The sequence below is a fragment of the Colius striatus genome, chromosome 6 (genome assembly GCF_028858725.1).
Source record: "Colius striatus isolate bColStr4 chromosome 6, bColStr4.1.hap1, whole genome shotgun sequence".
NCBI lineage: Eukaryota > Metazoa > Chordata > Aves > Coliiformes > Coliidae > Colius > Colius striatus.
This window is the reverse complement of record NC_084764.1, coordinates 12,903,189-12,920,433: the sequence shown is the minus strand read 5'-3', so window position 1 is coordinate 12,920,433 and position 17,245 is coordinate 12,903,189. Positions and strand designations below refer to the sequence as shown.

The 17,245-nt window shown below is 32.8% G+C and overlaps 1 protein-coding gene across 2 annotated transcripts in view; it reads right to left on the bottom strand.

Annotated features, from left to right (window-relative positions):
- The window catches only part of FMN1 (formin 1), a 132,344-nt gene that overhangs the window by 27,196 nt on the left and 87,903 nt on the right, over nucleotides 1-17,245 (bottom strand). The window contains exon 13 of one of the 2 annotated variants that reach the window (XM_061998578.1): nucleotides 5,905-5,997. In XM_061998578.1, the coding sequence (XP_061854562.1) occupies nucleotides 5,905-5,997 (93 nt within the window). Of the gene's footprint in view, nucleotides 1-5,904; nucleotides 5,998-17,245 lie in introns of those variants that run through there. The other variant, XM_061998579.1, reaches the window with a different exon arrangement.

Sequence of the window (17,245 nt, the reverse complement as noted above, 5' to 3'; positions counted from 1 at the left end):
TATGAAGGCTATTACAAGATGAAATTTTATGTATCATTGACGACAAAACTGGAAACAACTACAGCTGGCTGAAAAGAAATTCAACACGAAAACAAGTAATGTGATAATAAAATTAATTTGTGTAGGGATGTTAGGAATGAAAACCAACAATAATAAAATATTTTCTTGGATCAAGAAATCAAGCTCTAAATGACTTATAATTCCAACTTTTTCATTAAAATAAAATCAAAGAATCATAGGATCATTTCAGCTGGAAGAGACCTTTAAGATCGAGTTCAGCCTTTATCCTAGTCCTATCAACCACTAGACCATTTCCCTAAATGCAACATCCAAGTATCTCTTAAAATGATTCCAAATAAAGAATCAATATTTTATTTTCTCATTGCTGAGAAAATTTGTAACAAAATACAGAATTGCTGTATTTAATAAGATTTTGTTCACTTAAACAGAAGAAATTATTTTTCTGGACATAAAGTTATGAAGGCGTAACTGGTAGAGGGGCATGATGGCATGAAGACATGCATGAGAATGGAATCACTAATTCTTCATGTAGTTGCAGTAACCTAGATCAAACAATTCATATGAAGGCAGGCAGTCAGGTATGTTACAGAATGACATGTTCCACTCTTTACCCTTTCTTATCTCATGTCCGAGAGTGTAGGAATTTTTATCAGAACTTCTGGTCCATGCCCTTGGACATTGTTTTTTCATGGCATTTCTCCATTTCTTGGTATAATCCGCAGAAGAATAATAGAACCAGAAAGGAGTTAACACACAAGTGAAGGAGGCTCGCACTCAAAGAGTCAAATGAGGAAATGTAGATCAAAGCCCTGGTTCTGTAGCAGAAATGCAGTAAAAAGCACAGTAGACTGGATGCATACACAAGTAGTAACTGCACGCTGGATAAAATGATTAAGACAAAACCACTCATCAGTAAAAATCAGATTTGCTGATGTTTTCTGTATGGTTGGTAACCTTGTCTGAAAAATGCACTACATCTTGACATAACGCTGTGGTGATTAGCTTAAACTCTGACTATTTTTCTATTGTACAGTCCCATGACTGCACAGTGTTGATCTTTTACATATGCAGGCATTCAGCAGTTGGAGCAAAGCAATGAACTTAACCAATGCTTCCTAAGTGCTAGGTTAGAATTCTAAACACAGGACAATTTCTTTTACTATGGGTTTAATCTCAACAGATCTACTTAATTTGACAAATCCCCCTCTCTCCATCTCGTTTGTTACCTTGGACACTCCAATGTATCATGAGTCTTTCCCAAATAGCTTTGCTTTCCACTAATAATAATTTTCAAAAACATCAGATCTTGACATCAGATTACTTGCTTCTCAGACTCCGCCATAAACTAAACGAATTCCTTTAATAGCAAAGTCATTATCATCAAGATACTTTATTCTTAGAGAAATTAAGAGAGGTGGCTATGCTCTTCCTCTGCAAACTGCTATGAAGCACAAAGACTTTTTGATTTGCACATTCCAGTATATGGGGGAGGAAATAAAGCCCAGATTAAAGTTTTTACATACTTTCTGATCTGGAACCAGTGAAGGAGAATTTGGGATCAGATTTTGCAAGATACTGCATGAATCTGTGTTATGCATTTCCACATTTATTAAAATGGCAAACAGTATGAAACAGTTAAATGGCAAAATAAGAAATAAATTTTATTAAGGTTGGTCTCCTAGTCCTGTATGTCATTTACTTTATGTTTTATATTATTCTAGAAAGAATGCACAAAAAGAATGACTACTGGCCAGCATCCCTTCTAGTGAGCTCCTTAGCTGCAGTAACCAAACTCTTTCTTTTCTCCTTTTCAAAACAGAATATTTTGTATCTTTCTCAAATTCATCTAATTTTCCTGTTTGTTTGTTTGTGGTGTGAGATAGCTTTGTATACAAAGAGGAGTTTTCTATAAGAAATTCTGAACTAGAATTTTATAAATTAAGAAGCATTTCAAATCAGCCATTAATGTCATGACTTCAAAGGCCTTTTTGCATGTCATGGCAATTTAAATGGAAAATTTTGTAAAGATATTTTTGAAAGAAAAAAACAGTAATTCCACTGGAAATACAGAAAATGTATATTAATTGATAGTAATTCTTAGGTTTCCATATTATAGTGAAACTAATATAATTTAATGTATCTAATATATAATTAAATCTACTAAAGATTATTTCCTCTGAGAATAATTTAAGCCCTTTTCAAAAAGCATGGGCATATCAAATACAGCTAATGAAATATTAACGCCCTTTATACCTGATGTGTTTCACATGGGAATCACAAAGTACCTGACAAAGATTATCTTTCACTATAAAGAATTGCAAGAATCATTATTTAATATTCTGTGAACAAGAAAAGTGATGTTCTCTCAAAAAGAGATTAACCAACTATTCAAACATCACATGTCAAGTAGCTAAACTGGGAATAGAACCTAAAGGTTTTGGCACCTAATTCCCCCTTGAAGGCACTAGGCTGCATTACATCCAGTTATACGAAACAGCACTGACATCAGGAGAAGTACAGTTTATCCCCTGTAGCATTTTAGAATGTCAGTCTCCATAACACACTGTGTTTTCTGTTACAACACAGCAAGCATTAGATTTAATTGGTATTAATTGTAATTAGGAAATGTAAACAGTGGAGTTTAAAGAAATCAATATGTTATATTTCCAGTTTAGGACTGACTAGAAACAATGTGAAATTTGTGCGTGTGAGAAAAACCTCAATATCTATGTGTTCCAGCCCTATTTTCAAGCCAGAACTTTCAGAAAAGTGTCTGAGCTTTGGATACTTGCTGTGAGTTGGCAGAAAGATAACAGGCAATTTTTTCTTACTTTTGCTTAAACTAGCCACAACTCTTTTTTAAACAAACAAAACTGAAAGCAGATGCTTAACGGATGCTCAGCATTATCGGTTAACTCTTTTAATTTCAGAGAAGCAGATGAGTTTGCAGTCATGTAAATTGAATCTCTAAGCTTGACATTTGTCTAATTCCTATTCTGCTACCACAAATAAAGACGGATTTCTGTGCTATTTTTGCCTATCTTCAGTGTAGAATTTTATAGGATTTTCATTCTAATGCCATAGAAAGTACCACCTACCAATTATAATGGTAGAAAAAGGTAGATTATAAAGCAAAAGGTGAGCAAGAGAACATAAGAAAAAAGTGGACAAGTAAGTAATCCATGTGATTATGATCTTTCTAGAATACAAAAACCACAAAACATCAACAGGTGTCCAATAAATTTAGTAATTTATACAAAGAACTCATTGTCCTAGGATACTGTGATATCTCTCTTTTTTAAAAAACATAAATATTATTCACAAACATATAGGTAAAATTTTCTGTAACACTGACAAAAATATACCTCAATTTCCACATTGATAGGCATAAACAGGGCAAATATTTAGAGGAATATGTTTTTCTATCTACAATTATAACGCACAATTAAAATGCAATTTTCTCTAAAGCAGAGCTAATTTTCCAAGATCAAATGGGTATTTTTACCATATTCCACTCATCAGAAAGTAGAGTAGCTCAGCTTTGCAGGAGAGACCAGGTATTGTTGCTTTTATATTTTAGGGACTGTGGTGATATTCATTTGCTATTCCTTCTGCTGGTTTTAGCTGGGGTGGAATAAATTTTCTTCATAGCAGCTCGTATGGTGCAGTGTATGGGATTTGTAACAAAATCACTGTTGATAACCCATCCATCTTTTACTGATTGCTGATGTGTGCTTGTATAGCATCAAGGCTTTCTCTATTTTTAACTGAATCAACTGAAAGGATAATCCATACCATATGACATAGTGGTCAGCAGTAAATCTGGGAAAAGAAGACGCAGGGGGAAGATCTGAGTTATGATATTAGTTTTCCTAAGTCGTGGTTGTACATGAGGGAGTCCTGCTTTCCTGGAAATGGCTGAACACCTGCCTAGTGATGGCATGTACTGAATAAACTGTTTATTTTGCTCTACTTCTGAACACAGTTCTTGCTTTCTCTGTTAAATTGTCTTTATCTCAACTCATTATTTTTCTCTCTTTTACCCTTCTAACCCTCATTCCCACTCCATTGATGGGGAATATGCAGACACCTTTGGGTGCTTAGCTGGGTGCTTAGCTGCCTACCAGACAGTCCTTAAGAGATTGAGAATGTAGTAACTATTTCAGAATTTGTGACATGATCATGGAAGACATAATTTGGTTAGGGTCTTGGCAAGACCTGGGCAAAATTGAATTACAGTCCAGATCTATACTTGAGTCTACCATTTTGACCGTTCTATTGTGATGCACTTCTGGCCAGTAGAGAGGAAAGAATACCAACTGTTCTTTTCTGAGCTGCTCGAACAGGGTAATCAATACAGTACAATGAATCAATTAATCTACAGAAGATACAATTAAACTGATTAAACAACACTTGACAAGGAAGATCAAGAAGCATGCTGGAGCTCATAATGGTTCTGTAGAAATATATATAGTATTATCTCAATCTTGATATTGTTAAACTGTAAGTGAAAATTTCCACTGAAGATGGAAAGACAATATGTCTAACAATAGAATTGTCATTCTAAATTTTTTTTTTAACAAGTTTGGTCGTAAGAAATTTGCAGGTTTAATACTATTCAAATACACTTGTAACTATAAGAAAAAATATATCAAAGGAAAATACCACTGAGGTCCATGGCCTGGGAGGAGAGCAAAGAAGAATATTCATTTCTCTAACAGAGCCATTTAACATGGGCTGCTGCTTTAACAACATCCTGTTTTCACTTATCAAAATGTTTAATAAGACAGTCTCATGAAATAAAGACATTAAACAGACATTAGGATAATCTTTATAAAAAGGATTAAGCTAATTCATAAGTTCTTACAACACTCTGAATGATCAATAATAAACCAGTAAACATTAAGCCTAGATTAATAGATTCAGATATTTCACTTGATTTCTCAAACCGTAAATTTTTAAAATGTTCACAGCTTCTGTGAGAGATGTAAGCCCTTTGGTTCTAATTGATTATTAACAAGTATTAATATAGTAATCAGAAATAGAGAACTTTCTCTGTTTACCCAAACACTCTATATTATTTCAATCTGGGAGTAGGAGAAAATATCTATTCCCTTATCTATTTTGCAGAGCTCTAGAGACAATGGCACAAGCAGGTGACTGGGAACACAGTCTGGGAAACAGGAGAGAACATGAACAAGACTGATCTTTTCAAAAGTAACCTATGTTTACATTGTCTTGAACCAATGACCAAATTGTACCTTGGATCAAATTCAGATTGGAAGCAGCCTTGAACAACCTGATCCAGTGGAAGGTGTCCTTACCCACAGCAGTAGGGTTGGAACTAGATGATCTTTAAGCTGCCTTCCAACCCAAGCCTTTCTATGATTCTATGATCTCATCCCTTTTGCATCCAGACTTTACCCTTGGGCCTAATTCTCTCTTACATAAGACAAAAATTTTAAAATCTGAATTAGTCAGTTCGTAAGTACACGCTATTGATGTAAGATACCATTACTTCATGTATGTGTGCAGACTATAGAAAGGTGTTTTCATTCTAGTCTTTTATAAACTTTATATTCACTCTCATTCTATGATGAAAATCTTTTTCATTTTGCCTATAAACATCAATAAAGAACACAGCAGAAAATAATCAACAGGAAATGGGTAAAATCAAGGGAATAATTGTCTTTGACATGTGATGTACAAAATCTGTATAATCATTATTCTGAACATATATTAGGCATATTAGGAACATAATCCATAACAGATAGTAGGAGCTTTGAGAGGCAACAGCAGCTTAAATTACATTTAGCTTTGTAAACCACTACAGTTTTGCCAAAAGATGTGATTATTATTATTAATCACATTAAATGTGATTACCTTTCTGGAAGAATTCCTCTAATTTCTCCTTGAAGGGCTGGAGATGCTCTTCAGAAGATTCTCTGCAAACTAACTTCATCTGCTTTTCAGAGGCTACAAAACAAAGTTGAGAGATATTTGTGGCATAATTGGTCTACCAGAAGTGGATGTCAACACTGTAGAAGTCTAAATCTAAATTATTCACCCGGAATTACTTTAGAGGAAATAGAAATAAATAAGCACTAAAACTTCAGCAACTATATTAAGTAAAAAACACCAAGTCACCTAGAAGTTTATAATTTATAATTAAAATGTTACATTAATGTAAGTTTGCAGTGCAGTGAAATAGTCAGTGGAAATTTGAAATGAGGTGTATACATTCTATTGTACAGCTAGTAGTGTGCCTGTAATACTCTTGGACTACCAAGACTTCCTAAAAAAGATAGCTTTTCAATTAATTGAAATCAGAAATAGATTTGGATGGTAGTTACAGAAAAATGCTGAAAAGATATCCATTCTCATTTTATATATATATTAATTTAATATTCCTCCACAACTCATGTAGGTTTTGGACTCTGATATTATTGGAGAGCTCTGGACCTTATGTGAAACGGCTTGGGCTACAGTCTAAGTCTACCTCGAATTCCTAGTCTTGCAACCTGTAGCCTAAGACAGACCTTTGAAACTCTTCAGAGTACAGCTAATGGATATTTATTTGTATGCCAGATAATAGGCAGAATGGAGCATTAATTTTAACATTACAGACTGGGAAAATGTCTTTTATTAGCTGCTCAGTTATGTGTATTTAATATATTAAATTAAGCAAACTAAATCAGAAATAAGGGAAGTTTATATGACTTTTAGGTATTATTTTCTTATGATATATGCATGTTCGCATTAAAATTTTTAACTTTTCGTGGCTGTTATTATATACATAATTAAACCAATGTATACTTAATATTTATGTTTATAGAATGAGAAAGAGATTTCTTCAGCTATTCAAGTAAATTGTAACACTGTTTGAAGAAGACAGACACATTAGAATTGTATAGGGAAAAAAATCTATCAAAGTAACTGAAACAGTATCGTTAAGTAGCAACTCAGGATTGTGTTTTTCTTTGTGTTTAAAAAACTCTACAGAAAATTATGTAAGGCAATATTTAGAAATCATTATAGATAAATATAAAATCACAAAAGTGTAAAAATATTAGTACATGTATTATGTTCGAGCATCTGGTACACAGTGATTATAGAATATACATGATTATTGCAATCATGTAAGGTTGCAACAATTGGAAGCCAATAATTATTTTGTAATAATCTTATATTAATAAATTTGATGAACCTATACAGAAGTAGATTTAAATCTTATTCAATATTATTATAATAATAAGCTTGTAGCTACAGTAGTATCTAAACATTCTACTTTAGAAAGGTGTCTTTCCAAACATATAGTGTTGCTAATGTATTGTCTGGAGTACTGAAAGCTTCCTAGATGCTTACTACAAGCTTTAATAACACAAGATTTAGAAAAGTTAGTCAGATATGTCTCATGATCAAAACTAGGATTAGTTGTTACTAAATTGAAAATAAAGCACATGTAAAACTCCTTCAATAATTGAAATAAATAAGTAAAATAATAGGACTAATCTTAACGTTCATCACATGACAAAAGCTACAGGAAAGTACAGATAAGAATTACAAGCATCAGGAGAAAAAGCTCAACTGGGTAGTGAATTCTTAAGAAGCAGCTTAACATCTTAGCAGGAAGATTAACATTTAGCATAAGTGAACCAGGGGTGCTGATTAAAACTCCAAGAGTTTGAGATGAGATGAAGTGCGATGAGATACCACTTTGCATTGATTACGTGATTTTGAAACAATGAAATTGTAAGAGATTAAAGAAGTCAAGTAAAAGTTGGCAGATTATAAGAGTTTACTTTTTGAAAAGCGTTAAAAAGAAACCTTTGGCCATTTCTGTCTTCTGATACTTATCTAGATGATATCTAATCTAAAACTAAAATCTACCCTATTACTTCATGAAGTCCTTTCAGAGAAATGCCAAAGTAGACTGAAGAGCCCTGAGAAAGTTTTAGCTTTGAGCTACAGGACTCAAAGACAAGGGCGATAAAGTACAAATTTGTTAATCATGAAAGCAATGTATTTGCCTTATACTGCATAATCCTCTTTTAACAGACTCCAAATTAGGTTACGTTTCACTCACTTTTCTATATTTTCAGTGTACAAGCAGAAACAGTATCTTGGCAATCAAAAGTTAACTAACTCTGTTTAAAGTCAACTGCATTGAAGTGTTTGAATAAAACTTGAATTTATTTACTTGCTAACATTAAAAATAAGACACCTCATAGGTATCAAGTCACTGGCTGAAAGCAGTTATGAACTTCAGCTGGAACTGCAGACTGAAAAATTTTTCATTCCTGCTCACACCTCTGCAATCTATTATTTCCTTCAATAATGACAGAAAAATAATTTTTTGTCCAATACTTATAAGAAAACGATGGCTAGGACCATCAACTAAATGTATCTTACAGGTTAAAAAACTCTGGAACATCATGAAATTTTCCTGAGGATAGCTACGGCAGAGAAAAATGTGTTCAAAGGAATCATAAATCAGATACAAATGCAGTCATGTTTAGAAAAAGGAATAGATTTTCATAAGAGTAAATCATAGGTTTTGATTTAAATGGCAGTTGGAATTCTGCACTTTAAAGTCAGCCGGTCTTTGTCAATCTAGATTTGGAATATAAATGAAAGGCTACTATAGAACTCTATGACCTGCCTCAGTTCTACACAACACTATGTAAAGGTTTCAGGTAACTAACCTTACTGACTTTCCTGCTATAGAAGTTCTTTTCTAAAAATTTTTTTTACTCAAAAATTTTAGGGAAATATATTGTTTAAAAACAAATTACCAAGGGAAACTGTGCTAAACTTTATATAATACAATTAAAATAAAAAAGCCCTGTTCCATCAGTTGCTCTGATTTTCTTTGCTATTGAAATGATTCTGAGGTAAAGGATTCTATTATGCATTCCTTCTCTGCAATTCTATGAAGCTTTCTGAAAAAAATTCTATCTGAAATTCTGAGGAATCTGAGTGAATTCTGAGGAATCTGACAGTTAGCATAACACACATACACCTCTTCTTTTATAATCTCCTTCCAAATTAATCATTTGAAAGAATAAACAACCTGTTTCAGAATTACTGATTTCAAACAGATGCATGTTCTCCATTACTGTAGTAAACTTTTCTTTCTTTTTCTTACTATGTATTACACATTAGTGAAATTAAATGTAATATACTACTTTGAAAATTGTTTATTTCTAAATGACTTATTGCCAAAAAAACCCAAACCCTAAACCAACAAATCAAAAAGAAAATATGAGTGTGCAATAGTATTTGAAAGCCTTTACAAATTGTTGGATGTACATCATGCTTTACCCACTGCAAATCTTGGCCACAGAAATGGAAACCATTAGCAAACATTAAAACAAAGCTGGAAACTGTTGATTATCAGTTTGCCACTGTGTTCACATTTAATGCAGTATTTGGCTCAAAAAGTTCTTAAAAAATCCCCAATATAAGTGAAAATATTTATAAAATGGAATCTCTCTCACTTAATGCCTATTGGGCAATAATCTTTTAAAACTCCACAGACACTTGTAAATCTGTCGAAAGAATCACTGTCCATAAACAAACTTTCATGTAAAGAGCATTTCAATGTCAATCAGACAGGATTTGGAATTTTTTAAGCACCATTTTTAAAGTAAACGCAAAACTAGAAATAGTTTAATGTTGATAACAGTAAATTACTAACTATTTACTCACCAGAACCTACCAGTAGCATTTACAGGAATCATCCTGACAGTGAATCCAAGTATCAACATCATGAATTCCTATAAACCTGTCACTGACACTATCCCCCCATGAGTTATACCATTGTGAAAGTTGTTACCCCTCATGCCCTCGTTTCTGTTCAGGTTGTGTTGCCAAACTTGCTATTGTATTTTCTTGTTATAGTGCAGGCTTATCTTTGACAGGAGTGTTACTAATTGATAATTCCTTTTTAGATCCCCTACGTTTTCTGTTTCAAAGGGGATTTGAAATGATACTGCAAAAAAATTCAGGGTAGCACTAAATAATCCCAAATTTCTGTATGAGAGGATCTATGATTTTTTACAGTGTCAAAGCCTGTTATGCTACTTGGGCCTATATACTCACATAAGAACCTAATAAACTCCAGATACAATGCAAATACAAATACAACACAAATCTAAACTATTCAACACTGCTATATAGCTTCGTCAGGATTTGGTTTGTTTGGTTTGCTCCATTACATTTCCTTACTTGCAAAAAACTTTTAAAGTTTCACAACAAGTTAGAGGAAATGCATGTTTACTTGTCAGACAGTGTATAAACAATAAAATATATTTAATTACACAATAATATATAATGTAAAAATAAAAATATAATAAAAATAGTAATAATTGCAATAATTGTAATGAAAAGGAATATAACAAAAAAGAAAGAGAAATAAAAAAGAGGAAAACAAAAAGCAATAAAAAACTCAACAAGTGATACATAACAGAATTTCTCATCACTTGCTGACTGATGCCCAAGCAGTGGTTCACGACTCCTCACCAGCTCCCCCTAGTTTCTATACTGTGCTTGATGTTCTATGGTATGCAATATCCCTTTGGCTAGTTTGGGTTAGCAGCCCTGGCCATGCTCTCTCCCAGCTTCTTGTGGCCCCCAGCCTCTTTGCTGACAGAGCAGGGTGAGAAGTAGAAAAGATCTTAATGCTGTGAAAGCACTGTTCAGCAAGAACTAAAACATGCCTGTGTTTGCAACGTTTTTCTCAGCACAAATCCAAAACACAGCCCTGTACCAGCTACTAGGAAGAAAAATAACTCTATTCCAGCTGAAATCAGGACAAGAAGATGAAAGCTAGCATGTAAAACCTTAAACAGTTTGATCTTTGTTTGAAAGATATTATCCTTGTGACACACAGAAACAAGTATCTGTTTAGATGCTTAAGTTCTCATGCATAAATGAGATAGAAGATCATTTCAATGCTAAGTCCTAAGCTGTGGAAAGTGAAACAATTGGAATAGTGGCATACCAAATACTCTGTAAAGTTCATCTGTTCTAATGGAATTTTCATGGAAGGCAAGAGTGAGATATTTTGATAATTCTCACATGTTTGATTGGATATTCAGTCTATGTCTTACAGTTTTAAGATTTGTAATTTTGTTTGTTTCTTTCAAGTTTAACAATAGTTTGAACTTTTACAGTATGTGATGGCACGCAAAGCAACTGTATTAGTTTTAAGTAATCTAAAAGAAAAATTTCTTTTGCTCCTTGTGTTGTCAAAGATTACCAACATTTTATATAAATCATTTAAAACATTCCTGTTGAGATTGTTTTCTAAGAACACATTTAGCAAAATGAACAAAGATTGCTAGTAAAACTAAATATTTTTCACACCATAGCAACATATCTGATACTCTAGTTAATGTACTGTCTCTGAAACGGTAGTGTATGTACAGTACAGCCTTCAGCAGAGAATCATACTGCAAAGGACTGAGCAACCCTTACAAATAAATACAATGACTAAACCCTCATAATTTTCTAGTAGAGTCTTTGTAAGATTCTTTAATTGATTATAGCACACATTATTAGTATAAAGTTTTGATTTAGCGTCAAGATCCAAACATACAGACCTCTGCACAACACTGAGATCTGTCAGCAGTGTAGAAATGTGCACTAGCAAAAACTTTCCCTTCTGTCTGAAAAGTACAAAAAAATGAATATTTTGAAATTGAACAATTTGGCTAATTTAGAGGAAGTTAACATTTTAAAGAAGCAGTAACAGTACTTTTAATCAGGTCAGCTAATATTTTTATAATGCTAGGAAGAAAAAAGACCTTTCAAACACACAAACACACCATTACTTAGCATAGTGAACAAGTGATCAGATAGAAGGTAATTGCTGGACAATGGCTGAAACTGTACATTTAGGAGTTGGAATTGTAGAGGCTAGAGATATGATCTCCTGTTTCTCTCTGTACTACTGGATTTCTGATTTTCTGTGCAAGACATCATAAAGTTCAACCTAATTATTTCTTCTACCAGGTTTATGGCTTTGGTTCAAGCTAGAGCATCCTGCTTAGATTTAAAATCACGTGAATTCATAAACTACCTACAACATCAACAGAAACAAAATGCTAATCACTACTACTGATTTGTATCCCACTGTCTGAATTAACGTACTTTCAATCTTTGATCATTGGCAGTAAATATGTAAGCAACTGCCTCAACTCTACCACAAATCTTCCTTTTCTTTCACAGATGCTCCCTCAAAGAGGAAAAGTTGATGAGGTGCATAAATACAAAGTCACTGTTCCTTCCAGCACTGCAATTACACACTTTCCAAGCTACATAATTCATTATCCATTACACATATTGATAGAAACAATATTCCTCCTGTTCCCAGATGTACACTCTCTGCTCCCAGATGTATATTATATACTTATGTAACTAACACTTAATACACACACACACACACACACACATACACACACACACACACGCACAGAAAATCATAACTGTGATATTTCCAAGACTCACTTTAGAATCTTAGCATTTGCATAATGACTTTTAACAAGAAATTTCTGGATTTAAGGATTTAATACCTTAAGGATACTTTAGCCCAAGGAAAAAAATAAAAGAAAAACAGCATGCCATTGTTTAACAAACAGAAAGCTTTCTCCCTTGCCTTTGTGCACACACATGCAGACAGCTGCTTCCAGGGAATAAACTTCTTGCTTTGTTTTTCTACTGTATTTCTGAATCTTATTACAACCATTCTATACTATTTCTATTATCACAAACTAATGGAATTTTAAGAAATGATCCACTTAGGAAAATTTCCACTTAATATATTTGCATATGAACATTATCAGAGGAATATTGTCAAAATGTAAGTTTAATTGTAAAATAGAATCTAGTACACATATACAAAATGTGTTTCTTAATGTCTCTGTTGTATCTTTGCCAAATCAAAACAAACAGAAGCATATGTCATCTTGCTGAGAGAAGACACTATTCAAAAAATGGTCATAAAACTCTGAGAAGGAAGAGTGTCGTTTTGTCAGCTCTTGATAACAAAACAACTGTTCCCACATGAAGCTATCCTTTGCTGTTTTCCTTACACCATTCTGCATTACCTCAAAATTTATCATGGAAGTGTTGGATAGTGCAAAAATATAGCAATACTGACTAGGTCCAAAAATCGTGCCCCACATGTTAATGTCTAAAGAAATAACGCATGCATCTATTTGATTTCTTGTGTTCCACAACCCAGTTCAAATTTTATTTGCTTGCACTTTAAAAATGTTAAGGTTCACTTTAAAGTCTAAAAGTATAACCAAAATTAAGAAAATTGAAGTTACAAGTTCCTGGAAAATATCATACAACTTCTCCTGCTGGGATTTTTTTTCTAGAATATGTATGTGACTCAGATGGCTAAATCTCACTTAAATTGACTTAAAACATTTCATTTACATTAGACTAATACTTCAGTTGGTTGAAAATATTTTAGAAAATGGTCTTTGATACTTTTTTGAATACTATTCTCCTGTAATGAATAATCACCTTTTACTGACAGAGATCTATTGATCCAACAAATTATTTAGAAAATTAACTCTCAAACTAATAGAATGTTTAGAATTTTCATTATGTTATCAAGTAAACTTATTGTCTATAATGTAAGTCAAATAGTAGACAACATCTATCAACATTGTAATTGTTGCCTTTTGATAACGACTGTACCATGATGATACTAAAACTCTGTTCCATAAAACAGAATTTACCTAAGGCCATATTAACTATGAATTAAACATGTAATTACATCAGAGTAAATAACATATTCAAGTAATTTCTCTATCTGTGCTCATGTAGAAATCCAACAAAAGTTAAAAATATCTCATTTCATTAATTCAAAGTATCAAATAATCTCTAGAACAAAAATATTAAATCAATGAACATTTTGTTGCAAAAGTCTTTAACTTGAGAACTCTGATGGGAACACAAACATTTAAGAATTTTAAATTAACTTCTTGTGTATAATACTGACACAACTTTTCAGGTTTTGTGTATTTTCCCATTGGTATATACATTCCCTTATAATCCTTGGCAATGGATATTGTTCAGTATGTTAAATATGGAATATTAGAGTTTTAGTCTTAAATGAGCATGAACTGATTAGTTTTTTAGTTTTGGAAACTTCCTCCTTGTCTACATTTGTAGAGACAGTGGCTGCAATAATTGAGAATGAGGGACTCTTTCTAACTTCCATCCATTTCTTATTTCTAAATTCTCCTCCATTCTGGTCTTAATATTTTTATATATATCCACTTTGCAATATAATGTGATAGAGAGTTCCATGAAAAGACACTGAATGAGAACAATGTAGATGCAAAAGTTTAGTCTGGTCCAGTCAGCCATGCTAAGAGACAGGGTTAATTACCTATGATGCTGGTATTGGCACAGTGACACCATCCTTGTCACTTCCAGTGCACTGGATGAGTTTCCAAGAACATGCATATACATGAATATATACATAAACACATTAATATAGGAAAAAGAACTTGTATGTTGTCATGCCAGAGGAGAATGAAAATGAAAGGAAGCACTTGAAGAAGATGCAAAGGAAGTCAAGTATGTTCAGTCTGTGAACAGAAAGCTAATTGGGGATCTAGTTTTTCACTTCAAGTATCTAACCAATAGTTATAGAGAAGATGGAGGCAGACTTTTATCAGAAATGCACATCTGAAGAAAAAAGGAGTGACAGTCACAAGTTGCAACAGAGGGAATTCTCACATGTGAAAAGGAAAATTATTGAAAGCAGTGATTCAGAGTTGGAAAAGATGTCCAGAGAGGTGTTGAAATTTTACATTCAAAACTGAGCTGGCTAAGGCCCTGTACAATCTGATGTAAATATGAAGTTAGTTCTGCTCAAAGGCTTTGGACCACAGGACCTTCATAATTCCAAGCATCTAGTCTGCATTTCTTTGGGATTTTAAGGTATTTGTAATGCTTCTGTATAAAAACAATGTGAAAGCTGACAATGTAATATTGTCATTTCTCACCTTTCTTTGCATAGTTTTAATTGATTCCCTTTTAATCTTTTTATAATTGTACAAGATGAGGCCGCCATAAGCTTAAGTCTTGATAAAATTCCACTACTTAAATGTGGAAAAGTTGAGGGCAACATACTTATGGAAAGTACAAATCTATCAACAACTTGCTGAACAGGTCTCCAATTTGAAATCATCTCTTGGAGTACTGAAATCCATTTGATTATTATAGGTAGCTGATTCATGAAGTCTTGCTTCTGTGTTAGATTAAATTATTTCCCTTCAGTCTTGTGTCTTTATGTGTAAACATCTACACATATACATTCATACATCCCCAGTTAAGTTAGTAAAAATTGTCAAAAACATATTAGTATGAAAAAGGTAACTAATATCCCTAGTGGTGGTCATAAAGAAGGTGAAGACATAAGGCATGTTATAATTAACATTACAGCAAATGATACAAGGAATATAATACTGCTTTCTTTTGACTAGTAGAGCAGTATTTTGAACTTTAACAAATTGTATTGCAAAGAAGATCAATGAGTGTAACGGATGGAAACAATCTACAGTGCAACTAATTTTAAATAATTATTCAGCTTCAGAGAGAGATGAACAAATTATTCATGGTAAGACTTACACAAGTGTATCATACTTTGATAAAGTGGTTTTCTTTCTAAAAATCTTATGATTACATATTTCAAAATTTCTGTGGTTATTCCAGAAGAGTAACAATTGAGTGGCATTGTCCAGACCAGAAGGGCAATCATGTTTGGTCATAGGGAAAGTGGAAAAGATTGCCCTAGAAAGGGATAACTTACAGTCTTAAAATATTGATGCAAAGTAAAATCTTTTTTTCCCCCATAAATATAAACTGGAAAGCTAATACCTGTTAAATGAATAAATGTATCTGCTTCTATGTATTATTTGAAAAATCTTGGAAATACACTGATTATACAGACTGGTATGTCTGAGCCTACAGAAAATATTTATTATTCCTGTGACTTTAAAATAGAACCAGATTTCACTCAAAAATTTTCATTTTGCTATTTAAAATTACATTCTTTTGCACTTCTTTCCCCTTAAAAGTCAATATTAAATGCATATTTTGTTTATCATTATTTTTGACTTTAAAATGCTCATGATTACAAAATTTGTTATGGAATATGTATTAAAAGCCTGTTGGATTAAGGTTCTCCAAAAAATTTGTTTGAATTTTTGAGCCAAACTTTAATCTCTTTAGACTAAAGTTAGCCTGTCCCTTTAAAGTCTAATCTGAAAGACAAAATAGCAAATTGTATGGAACTTAATCTGTTTATCTGAAAAGGATGAAAGGGTTTGTGTTCCATCTAGATTTCAACTTTTGGTTCCACTGTGTCTAGGTATTTCAAACCAGAGGTTTACACCATTAAGACATGCCACTCATGATAATATGTTAATATCCATGATAGAAAGATAAATGGATGCCTTGATAAACAAGTAAAAATTATCTTTAAATACTAAATGACAACTATCAAAATTGCCATTTCAGGCACAAGAAGTGGTTTAATTTTTTTTTTCTTAATCATTCTGTACAAATCTCAGAAAAAGAACTAAGTCACTAACATGAATTTTAGTTCATTCCACACAAGAAAATCTCTCTTTCATTTATTACCTTTGTCTCATCCCACTTCCAAGTCAATCGGTTTAAGACTATGTTAGTCAACCAAACTGTGAAATAAATCCAATGTACTCTATAACACAGGCAGCCCTAGTTAATATTGTTCAAATTATTTACATCTGAAGGGCCGCGCCTGTCTGGATAGCTGGGCCTGACGCTTCTCTGAACTTGGTTTCTGCTACTCACATCTGTTTCAGCTTTAGACTTTCACTGGTATTCTGCCAGCAGCCACAGCTTTTTAATGGCTACAATAAACTACAGAGACTCATCAAATCTTTGTTGTACGTGTTAAAATTATAACCTCTTCAATTAAAAGTTCAATTTAAAAATAAACTACAACACTATCTGAAGAAAAAAATTGAAAGGAAATGTTTGAAAGAGACATAACATTTTTATATGAATGATTCTTCCTTTGTTTAAATCTATGTTAGAATTCTGCAGCATATTTCTTAGTGATAAAATACCAACGTCTGAAAACATTTCCACAACCTTATTTGTTTCAAATCTTTGCTGTCATTAACTTTATATGTTAATTAGTTTTTCT